The 12281-nt window shown below is 41.2% G+C and overlaps 1 protein-coding gene across 1 annotated transcript in view; it reads right to left on the bottom strand.

The window, feature by feature from the left end:
* The window catches only part of LOC143695376 (uncharacterized), a 73764-nt gene that overhangs the window by 60265 nt on the left and 1218 nt on the right, over positions 1-12281 (bottom strand). The window contains exons 3-9 of the mRNA XM_077187049.1: positions 10229-10279; positions 9445-9605; positions 8399-8469; positions 6249-6414; positions 5553-5690; positions 4575-4764; positions 3420-3547 (exon numbers count right to left, since the gene is read on the bottom strand). Of these exons, the coding sequence (XP_077043164.1) occupies positions 3420-3547; positions 4575-4764; positions 5553-5690; positions 6249-6414; positions 8399-8469; positions 9445-9605; positions 10229-10279 (905 nt within the window). The remainder of the gene's footprint in view (positions 1-3419; positions 3548-4574; positions 4765-5552; positions 5691-6248; positions 6415-8398; positions 8470-9444; positions 9606-10228; positions 10280-12281) is intronic.

Raw genomic sequence — 12281 nt, 5'->3', positions numbered from 1 at the left:
GCAGCACAGGTCAAGATAAAACTGCCAGACTGATTTACTTTCAGGTGATACAATTTTAGACTGTAAACTGACTTCATTCTTCTTCACACCTGCTGACTAGACAAGCTCTCATCTAATAACTCCATGCAAAATTTTGCAGAGAAGCAGCTATTTTTACTCTCTAATAATAAATCTTTAGAATGAACTGTCTGACCAGGTGGGCTGTTTTCATTTTTTAAGGTTGGCTGCATTGAAATTGAGCTGTCATTGCAAAATCCTCTCTTTGTAGTATCATAATAACAAACTACGTTCAAATCTGACTCCTATTCCCACCTCTGAAAGAAACATAAGAAAGCCTGGCTTTTATTCTACATAGAAGCTTGATTATCCTTCTACCTGCAGACCTGCTGTATTTTAAAATAATAAACTAGGTAAAGGCAAGCAGTTAGAATGCCCTACAAGGAAAAAACCCCCAAAACCAGAACCAAACAAAAATGAAAGATCATGCCCTGAGAGTAAACTTTTTTGGGTCAGTCTGGGGTCCAGGAGCAAGGCAAAGCAAATCCAACATACTCTTGCATACACAGCCACATTCACCAGAGCTACTGACCAAGCACCAAATCCCAGCCAGGCACTGGAAATGCAGCCCCAGCAGAAGTGGTGTGACAGGCTTCTCTCCAGCCTCTCTCAAGAGGGTCCCTTCTCCCCATCTCTTTTTCCATTCTTTGTCAGCAGGCAGCTTGTTCACTTAATGGTCCATTAGCTAATCTACATCCACATTGAAATTCAATCTTGTCTCATAATAGCATTAAAAAATTAAACAACAACTTTGCTTCCTTGGAACTGACACCATCTCCACCTCCATTTTCTCATCCCTTCACTGTTTTCCCCAGAGTTGGAGATTTTCCCTTCCATTTATTCTTGGTTTTGTGTCCTGAAAGAAATGCATAATCTCACCTCATTCAGAGTCAAACAATAAAGGGACAAACAAGCTCTACATGCATAACAGTGCAGCTGTCTCCCAAGCAACACTGTGGGCATTCCCATAACTTCTTTCTTGGCCCAAAGGACATTTCATTGGTTGAAATGAGGGATGATAAAGATTCTCTTTGAAATGTCTGGTCACACAGAAAGAACACCCTGAAACAGTGAAAATGGTTGACAACCAATCAAACCCTGTGCTGGGACAGGCACATGATGAATAATTCACTTCTCTTTTAGGCAGTGGCACAGACAGCAGCCACTTGTGCTAATCTTACTGACTGAAAAACCAAATTTCCCACACATGAAGCCAGTCAGCCTTTCTGGAGGCAGAAGTGACATCCCACTGTTACTGGGGAAAATCATCTTCCATTCTTTCAAAGACACTGAATTAAGAGTGTTCCATAGAAGGTAGGATTTACACAGTTTCTCAGGTCTCCAGGAGTAATTTCTTTCTTCAACATTTTCCAGGCAGTATGTGACTAGACCTTCTAGTCTGTGCCTAAATGCCATTTCATACTGCTGTACAGTGACAATCACATGGAATTAAGCATTATCCCTCCCCAAGAGGAAGGTCTGCTCTTATTCTATATTAGCACCAACCATTATTGTATGACTCTCTTAGCCCTCCACAGCCCCAGTCTCCATAGCATGCAGCTAAAAGAGATGGCAGACCTGCTTATAAGTCAGAGACAAAAGCTTATCCCAAATATTGCAACACCCACAAAGGCCACCTGCTGCTTTCTGCTCAGCCCCATGCCCAGGCTCTAGTCAGGCTGTGATACCAGGTCAGCTATGACCTTACTCCCAACCTGTTAGGAGTTGGGAGTAAGGTCTGGGGCTGGAATTTATCACAGCTGATTGAAGGTGATGGCTTCAGCAGCTGTGACTTATCCTGCTCCACCCTGTGCCTTGCCCTGAAGTCTCACACACAAAACATGAACACCTACCTGTGCTCATGAATCACAGGGGACACTGAGAGAAGGATGAACACACCCAGGACATCACTGCAGAGCTGCAATCCAGCACTGCACTTCTCTCCAGTCCCCATAAAGCCTCTCCTCCATCCCTCAGTATCTGTGTCCAGCCCAGGGGAATGACAGGAAGAGCTTCTGTTCTTTGACGTGGGATTTATCTAAACAAGGAAGGTGAGTGCCTTCCATGCTGGGTCTGAAGCTTTCTGTTAACATCACTTGTACCTATGTGCATTCATAGGAGAGATCTCAGTCTCTCTGCACAGGAAATAACCCTGCTCCAAAGTAAAACAGTCTGACAAGAAGCTCAGAGGACAGGGAATATATCAGCAATGAGATGACTCAACTCATCAGTGGCAAATTCATGGAGGCACCAATGCCCTGTTTAGTGCCTTTACCATTAGACCATACCTCTTTTCTAGTAATATCCTGACCAAAAATTACTTAAAGAGTGTTTTCTTCTGTTTTCACATTTACATTTTTTCCCTTATTTTTCTCTGTAGGAGCTTTACTACTAGCAAGAACCACTCTATTTGAAGGATATGGGATATGAAGTGTCCTGTGTTTGCCCTCAGCTGATCTCAGGTGAACAGTGATTAAGCACCATCATCCATTGATCCTTCTGTATTGTACATAGCAGGTGTTCTTGATAACCTCTGAATTTCAGAGATAGGGATCTTCATTTCAAACACAGAGAAAATTACTGACTGATTCAGCTGCTGCCAGTATCAACAAAAAATACAACACCCAAGTGAGCTAAGGAGACAGGCAGACCCTCATCTAGAATGATGGTCATCATGAAAAATACTTAAGCCACTGCCTGTTCCACATGACCAGAAGATTCCACCCTATCTTAGCAGCATTCACCAATGAAAATGGTCAAGGGGGCAGAGATTCCCTCTGGACCCAAGCAGCAGCCCCAGAAAACACCATGGTTGTTAGCAGAGTTCATCAGAAGCACAAGGAACCTGCCAGCCAACACCAAGAGGCAAGGGCTTCATGTGCCAACTGCTTTGAGGGGATGAGGCAATATAAGGATGGCAGAACTCCAACAAACATGGAACAACAGCACTGCCAGGGGCAGTATTACACACCAAAGCTGTAAAAGATGTGTATTACTATAAAGTATCAAAACCACCAGGGACAACCCAAACCAGATACTTTATATGCTTTTGTTTTTTCACAGCAAAACAAAAATTTGGGACATTTTCCTTCAGATTCATTTAGAATATAGGTCAAAATTGCTTTTGCCTAATATTCAGAGGGCTACAGTATGTTTTAACTCCTCAGTGTGATTTACTGTTTATATAAGAAAACAACATTTCAAAGCATTTTCTCTTTTCTAATTCCACATTTAAAAATGTCCAAAACAATGGAAGGCTTCAGTATTTGAAAATTGCTGCTCTCCTGGTCACCTCTTATCTGTGCAGGAGAATTCTCAGCCCACAAAGAGCCTCCCAAGGAAGCAGAGGCTGTACAGCTTACCTCATAACTTGCACTGTGTGCTAAGCAAAGCTTCCACACCAGTTCAGTCACTTCTGCTCCAGTGACCTCCCTCTTAGTTACCTCCCTTTCATAGAGAATGTCAGTCACATACAGATCCTCAGAGTCCCCTGGAATAAGGAACATAAAGGAAAAATCCCATCTCTGGTGATTGCTGGCCATTTGCTATCATTAACCCTAAATGCAAGGGGAAACTTCCTCTCTGAGCCTTTATTTCTCCCTGTATGAATATTAACATGAGTGCAGTCAGCTTGAATTTAAGAACACAACAAAACAACAAGTGTACCCCAACAAGTGTAACCCAAAAGAAAGAGTGAGGGAAACAAGACAAAGATACACATTAAAAAAAGCCCTATTTTTCACCCATCCATCTCTTAGTATGGCCCTGACATTTGTCACCTTTTCCAACATCATCTAATCATTAGTGCCACACTTCAACCCCCCAAAAAGTGAACAGGAGATCTAAATGCAAAGAAAAATAAATGGCTTGGCTCTGAACATCTTCCTGAGGAAAAATTCTATCATCTTACGTTTGTATAATTACAAACAAAGTGTTCTGGAAATTTGGGGGTTCCTTTAAAAAAAGAACCAAGCAATTATTTAGAAACAGACAAAAGACATGTTCCTCAACATTTAGAGTTCAACTTGGAAATCATTCTTCAGGCAAGCCACTTGTTGACTTCAGTAAAATAATTTTCCTAAGGAGAAACATATAGGGGAAAGAAGAAGCAAAAATTAAAACAGTTCTCAGACATGGCATGTCCTTAGTTCCATTAGGACTTAAAATTATTTAGTGTCCATTTATATAAAAACTAGGAATTGTCCACAGACCTGGGAAGGCTGATGCTGTGCATACAAGGGGACTAGGTATGTAAAGCAGGTAACAGGGAGCTAGCCAGTACAGACCATCACTGCTGGAAACCTACCCAGTTTTGGAGATCCACACAGTTTTGTTATGGCAGGCCCAAGCCCCCAAAGAAGGGACAGCTCAGGCCAGCCTGTAAAAGCATCCTCATTAAAGCAGTTTAATCCATTAAAGGTGAAAATCATGGGTGCAAAGAGTTCTCACAGGCAAGACAAAGTCACAATATTTTTCTAGGAAAAGAATTTACTTTACTTTAGCAGAAGCACAGTTACCTTTACTGTAGAGTGTCTCTGTTTGCACGTGCAAGAGTTTGAGCGCACACCGGGTCTGTGTCTCTGCCCCGCTGCCCTGCTGAGGGAGCAGCGTCGCGCGGTCGGACTCGGTGCATTTGGCCTCCTCCAGGACCCCATCCCCAATGCTCTGGACACATTCCAGCTGGGAGGACACAATCTGCTGCTCAGACTGAGAAAAACAGATACTTCAGGAAGATTTTTGATGACCTGTGTCAGCCTACCCAAGCCTTCCTCTCCCAACTACACAGAGGATTCCAGTTCTGGGATAGTGGGAAGTCTCTTGTCCACACCTCTGACAATGCCCAGCCTGTGGAGGTTAATGCACTCCTAATTTTAGCCTAGTTTTTCAACACTGAAAAAAACTGCTATTAAGAAGTTTTTTAACTGCTGTTAATTGACACCAGGATCAAATGGTATCAATTCATTTCAATTCACAAAGCCTCAAAGTTAATCAGAGATTTTTGGTCAGCAAAGTAGAAAAAAGTAAAAGTCTGATAAATTATGAATAGCTACTACAACACAAGAAACAGGTGATATTCACCTAACAAAAATAGCACAAGATCCAAACATTGACTGTATTTTCTGTCTGCAGTGGAAAGTTGCAGTCTGATATTTAGAAAATCTTCTATTTTTCCAAAGTTTTCTACAAATAATAACTTTATTTTTCTAATGTATTTTTTCTTACAGCTCTCAATTCCTCCCTTCCACAGACTATTTTCAGTTTACCACTGTAAAGTAGTCTAATGAGAGTTTAACTCAGGTGCCTAACAGCCTCTTGCATTTATACTTTAACATTCATCAACTACAATGCAAATTTGCATTGAAACAAATTCTGTGAATAACAGACATTACAGGAAAAATAATATTCACCATTTCTTTGCTAAGAACCCGAGTTTGGGCAGACACTCTCTTCAAATGAGTCAAAAGCAAGAGTCAGTGTCATTCTCCAAAACTTACTGACACATGAGGAAGAACAACAGACTGCACAGAAGTCAAACCAGAAGAGCGATGGGAGCAGAGGTTTAAGTCCTTTGTCTTTACAAGAATGGGACCCTTTTGCTGATACCTGGTTGGGCATATTCCCAGGACATCCACCTAGTAACAAACATACACTGTTGAGTCACACATGCACACAGAAAATACAAGGAGAGAGTGTAGGTTATTGCAATTAGTTTTAATAATTATCTTTTTTGTAATAACAACAGAGATCTAAATTCTCCATGGCAGAAGACTAGTTTTGCCACAAAAGCCATGAAAAGGCAAATCATTTTAAAGGCCTTGGTCAAGTCTATAGTAGCCAGGCTCTATTGGTTTGTTTACTTTCACTGCATTATTCTGAATCAGACAATTACAGACATATGCTTTTCCATTTAAAACGTTGTGGGCATGCAGGGAAGCATTAATTCAGAAGAGCATTACTAGGCAGAGTAACTTCAATTATGTATGGGTGTGCCAAGCCCTGCTACAGAACATCTCTAAGCACTGACACGCAGCAGTAGCCTGAGATAATTTTAGAAGAGTCACAAGAAGCAATCAGATGACTGCCACTGTCTGCTGAACCAAGTGACAAAACCCTTTATTTATTTACAAGTGGAGTAGACTTAACATGTACAAGAGCTAGAAGTCACCTCAGAGCATGACTGACACACTCACCTCCTCAACAACAGCACCAGCAGAGAATTCTGGTGCTGTCTGCAGCACACTGAGAATGCCTCGCTTGATGTTCAGTGCCCAGGTCTGTTCACTCCTCACAGGACAGAGCTTCAGAACTTTCCCATCATGGAAAGAAAAATGAAGAGGATGCTGTTCCAGTATTTCTCTGTGATGAAAAAGTTTATCATTTCTTGCTTCAAAGAGTGCGAGTCAATTTGTGATATTAGACTCAGATTTTCCTCAACAGAGCTGTTCTTCCACAATGCATCTGTCTCACTCTGTATCTCTATTCTTTACAGCAAGCCTCTATTCTTCATAAACTCAGCCTAACCCAAGGAGTCCTTAAAAAAACCCTGTGAAACCCTAAAAGCAAATCTGCTCAAGATAATGACACAATTCTCAACATAACTGCAACGCGTAATAAAAGCAGTCCTGGCAAATTATTTATAAGTAAATGTACTTAATGGCAATGATTCTTGTTTAATTAAGAGAGAAAATCCATTTTATTATTTAGAGTGCCTTTAGCTTTGGTAGGCATGTCTGAATTGCAAAATAACTGCACCACGCCTCTTCAGCTGTGATGCACACAAGAACTTTGCTTCCCAATTAACCCATGTCTTCCTGCTCTGCTAGGTGTGAATACTCAGGCTCTATCCCAAACTTATTCCCCAATCCCTGCTGTTAGTACACTTCCTAATGGCTTTTACTATCCCAGATTGAGAGTACAGTATTTTCTACCTTTGCAAGGGATCACTTTTTAACATTGATTTTCACTCCTAATGTAACATACTTTAGTCATATATATTCCCTCTAAATGGGGAAAAAAAACATCCAAAGGAAGAATTTTATTGTAGCCCAATGGTCAGCTCCCATACAAGGAGCCAGACAGTTCATCAGCACATTAACTGGGACACTAACTGTTCATCTAGTCAATCAGTCACAAAGTAAAACTTTAATATACAACATCTGGATCAAGTCCTTCCAGAAGAGACTGGGCATGTAAGATAAGGGTTTCTGAACTCCCAGGCAACTGAGCCTGTTTTTGCTACTATCTGTGGAGATTACATGCATGTTCAGAGGACAAGCTAGACTACTGTATATTCACAATAGGCTGAGGCAAATGCTAATAAGGCTCACTTGTCTGAATAATTATTCTGAATAGCCAAGCTTCACTGAATGCTTTCTTTGCTACCTCTCTTTTTTGGCTTCTCTGCAAACAATACACAACTGCTCTTACTGCTATGAAAATCTTGCAAATAACTTGACAGAAGATGTGCCTGTACACTCATTTGAACTCTGATACCACTGCCCATAGAGAGAACACAAAGTTCTTCCTGATGAATATAAAAAGCAATGCATTTACCCCAAGCTTGCTCTTTTTGACCCTTTGAATTGAGTCAATTACCTCAGCTCTCAGTGTTCTTTAAAGGCTGAGAATCCAAGTGGCAGGACAAAGAGGAAGATTACAAGGCTGAGCTTAATCAGACAACAGAACTGCCTTTTTTTTGATGAGACAAGAAGCATCAGTTCTCTGGGAAAATGCCAGACTTCCACAGTTTGAGATCTTTTTGTATAGCCATCTATACTAGAGACTATACCTTGGCAAGTCAATGAGAAACACTGACATATGTTATGAATGAGCTACTAAACCCAAAAACAGAAAAGGAAGAAAATCTCATTGGACAAATAAATGAACTATAAATACCTTGGAAGAAAAAACCACAAAGTTTTGCCTTACAGGAATCTTTTAAACCAAGAACTTCTGAAATGTACTACAACACTCTAGAGTCTGTAGAAGTAACATCTCCAGCTCTGAGAGCTGTGATCCACACATGCTGCTAGAGGCCTAGTAATTTACACTCAAAATAATTTGAACAAAGGGACGAAAGTTATGCTGAGGAAAAACCTGTTCGCACCAAATGCCTCTCATTCTCTCATTTTTGCTTATGGTGCTCATATCTGGATCCTCATCAAAAAAAAAAAAAAAAAAAAAAAAAAAAAAAAAAAAAACCAAAAAAAACACACACAAAAAAAACAAACCTAAAACTAAGCAGAGTACAAAGCAGAGTGAGCAGTGTCCAGTCAAGCTGCTCCTAAGCCACATAGTTTCAAAAAACCCCAAAAAACAGAGCAATTAGAAGGTTTTCTACCTTAGACTGTCCATTTCCATCAGAGACTCCTCTCTGGATGCAAAACTTTTCTTAATCTGTACATCTTGCACCTAGAAGCAAAGATTATAGGCAACATATTTCATTGTCAAGAGGAACTTGTGAATTTATCACATCACGATATCCACACCAAACATCACAGACTATGAACAAAGGTTCAGTGTTGCAACAGAACTGCATTAGCCCTATCTTCAGGTGGCATATCTGAGGCAGTTTCCAGAAAGTTCTTCTGTGAAGAAGTTTCATTCACTATTAAAGCCATTTTATACAGCACTATTATGTCCCTTTTACCATCAAATCACTAACCAGTTGATTTTTATCCATGTGCTAGGACAGGGATAACTGTGCTCTTCTTTGTTGGCCTCACGTGTGTGTATTTAGTAGACACATGTCAAGCCCCCAGCAAAACCAGTGCATTACCCCCTCTGTTAACCTGAAGGAAAACCCAGGCAGCTGAGAAGTTGATTTTCCCTGCTGCCCCTCTAGTTCTCCACCTGGCCTACCACAGGGCTAACCCTAGGAGAAGCTCTGCAGTTTGAAACTCCCTGCTGCTCTTGTCACTGGGAGACAGATCTCCTGTTGTGATGAATGGAGTGGTACAAGACTGAATTTTACACTGGGCTAGGAATGGCACCAATCCAGCACATCATAAAAGTTTCTCAAGTTCTCTTTAAAATGCTTGCTATTTTAAAATTATTCCTACAGATATCAAAGTGCTTTAAAGTAAACCAAGTTCCTTTCAAGGATTGGCTTCACCTCCAGTTCTGTACATCATATAACAAAACTGTGAAACTGTTGTATCACTTAGAAAAGAAAACAATTATTTCTTAATCTGCCTTTTAAAACTGGCAAATACCTAATTTCAAGTTGTGGTGCATCAAAGAAATACTGCAACTCTGAGATCCAGAATCAAACTGGCTTTTAATTACAAGAAAAACAAAGGTTTGAAATGTAGCAATAATCCCAAAGAAAAATAAGATTCCACAGTGGCTTATTTCAATCACTCAAACAATTATGACAATACTTACTTTCAAAACCATCTGGCAATTCCCCAATACTTCAATGATCACTGTGCTCTCCAGAGAGATGCCACTGCTTTTGTAACTATTTCCCTGCAGGAATGTGTTGGTGACTGCTGAATACCTGTAGCTGTATCTACCTCTTTTCTGGAAGTATAATGCACTGTGTCCTAGGAAATAAACAAAAAAGGGGGTGTTATTTTAGCCTATTAAACTTCCCCTTCTCTCTATTTTTTCTATCTTTTAATCTTTCAGCCATGGAAATCAGCTAAGTAAAGGGATGGATATTTAGATTGCTCCCACTTGCACTTTCAATTGAAAGAAGTGGGTTTCTGAAAACACCCTGCCTGCCAGCCATAGCTCCTGTAGAGAGGGTGAAAGGACTTCCCCTCTCCCAAGCACTAACCTCACAATTTCCTTCAAGGCAAGAAGTTGATTTCCAAGGGCAGAGCAGAAATGTAAAGCATTTACAGCACGATGCTCTTCCAGCACCTTTCAGAGAGCAGCAAAGCAGGACCTTCACCACAGCAGGGTGAAATAGATCTGCTCTTCACGCTCATGGCTGGGCTTAGTCCCACACTGGTTTAGTCCTTTGCTCAGCTCTAATGCTTAGGAGTTTTTCAGAGTTCACAGAATGCAAACTTCAGGCAGGTGTGGACCTGGTAAACCTTGGTGGAACTTCTCTGCTACTTCCATGAATGCTGATCACTCAGAGATAAATATCATTCTTCTCAGAACACAATATCCCTGTGCAAGTTTTCAAATTCCTCTTTTCTTATCTTGTTTTACTCACCTGGACATTCTGCAAAACAGGAAGCTCCATAACTTAACCTCTCTGAGGATCCTGCAATGACAGGTAACAGAACAGAGAAGTGCTGCAAATTTGTGTGCAGCTCAACACAGACCTGCTGCTTCTGAACTTCAGTGAAATTACTGAAATCAAAGCATGGTCCTCAAAAAAATTAATAAATCCAAGAGAGTTTTTCTATCAAGTATAGAGACTGACACAATCTCACTGTTTCTGTTGCTTTCCCCAGAATGCTTGGGGAAGATGCACTATTTAATGCATCCTCTCCAAGGAAGGTGCTCTCCCACCTGCCCAGTACCACCCACAGAGCTCAGCAAAGCAAACTGCTGCACTACACTCAAAATCCAGACAAAGCTGCTACAAGAGTTACTACAAACCTACAAGCTGTAACATAATTCTCTGAAGTTTTGCCAGTGAGAACATTTCTTAGTAGAAGTATTCTACATTGAGAGATCAATCTTAGCCGAGGAAAAAAAATTCTTCTACTTACTCCCTGAAGCTCCAGCCACAACAGCACAGAGTAAAATGATGGCAAGCAACCCTGTGGCCATCGAAATCACCTCCTCAGACCAGAAGTTAACAAAAACACATCAGTTCTGCTCTCAAAGGCACCTCTGAGCAAGACACTGAAAGAAAATTTCCTTCACAAAGCAGGAGCTGACTATTTCAACTCCCCTTCCTGGCAGAGGAGGGGCTCTGGCAGGGGCAGCCTGCAGAGGGGAGGGGGAGGTTGTGGTAAGGGGCAGAGACAGATACATCACCATTGATCCCATCCCAACAGCATTTCAGCCTTTTTGCAAAAGAAGAGAAAGAGAAGTTAATCTATTAGAAATCCCACAAAACTGCAAGGAAAATAAAATAGGTATATGGCATCATAATGGAGCAAATGCTCAGAACAATCCCATGCAGTGAGTTTAAACTAAATTAACAAATGTAAAAGCCACCCTAGCAATCACTCTTGACAATAAATCAATCAAAAAGCACATAGGATGAAAGCCAAAGCTTTGGGAGTAAAGGGAAGGGGTTTCCATTGGAAGGAAGCAAGTTCATTGGAGGCAGCTCATCCCGCCACAGTCCCAAACCTCAAATGAGTGAAACTGTGTGTGAATAACACAAAAGCACAGAACCACCATCCTTCTGGTACCAATCAGGTTGGTAGAACACATCAGACACAGGCCTGCCAGGCAGACTCCCCTTCCTGGCCCAGGGCTCTTCCCACACTGCCCATGCACTCTGAGCCCATGCACCCCTGAGCCACGGCCACAGCTCAGCTGTGCCTGTGGGCAGCAAATGCTCCTTCCCTCCTGCTGCAAACCCTCTGGTCTAGGCTGAGCTACTGCTCACTGCCAGCCAGAGTCACAAGGAGAAATTTCAGTCCTAATCCCAGTCACTGGCACTACTCTCCCCCGCTAGGTTTGTGCTTCTACATCCTCTTGCCTGCACTTGCTTCCTCCATCATGTAACGTTTGCTCACGAAATGCTTACAAATGTTAAAGGGAAAGGAACTTCTCAAGTGTGCTTTGCAAATATCAATTACTAAAGAAGGTGAGAGCAAGCAACTCCAGTCTAAAGAGTTAATAAAATACTCCATGATGTAATCTGGGCCCCTCTATCAAAGCCCCTGACCTGCCAAATGCTAAACTCAGAGTCAGTCTAGGTTTGAAACTCAATTTAAAAATGAAAAAAACCAAAACCAAACCAAAACCCTACATATTTCACGCAGCAGCTCAAATTTCCTAGAACCAACCCAAAGCACTAACTGAAAGCATTCTTCTGCCTTCACAGTGATTTTTCAGAATATTCTTATTCTTAAACTGCTTCAGAGATTTATTTGTGGAAATTTACTTGCTGAGTTTGCCATTTTTACTCTGCTAAGCTACTCATTCTAATTTTTCATTTAAGACTACAGCTCATCTGGGCATAGTATGTACTCCATGTAAGCAGTCATCGAGCTCTTGGTCTACTATCAGCAATAAGGATAGAAGCAGGAAAGTTAATAGCTGGGCAGGAACATAAAAACGTGATGAATTTACCAGAA

This window comes from Agelaius phoeniceus, chromosome 16, assembly GCF_051311805.1.
Source record: "Agelaius phoeniceus isolate bAgePho1 chromosome 16, bAgePho1.hap1, whole genome shotgun sequence".
NCBI classification, from domain to species: Eukaryota; Metazoa; Chordata; class Aves; order Passeriformes; family Icteridae; genus Agelaius; species Agelaius phoeniceus.
This window is presented reverse-complemented; position numbering and strand designations above follow the sequence as displayed.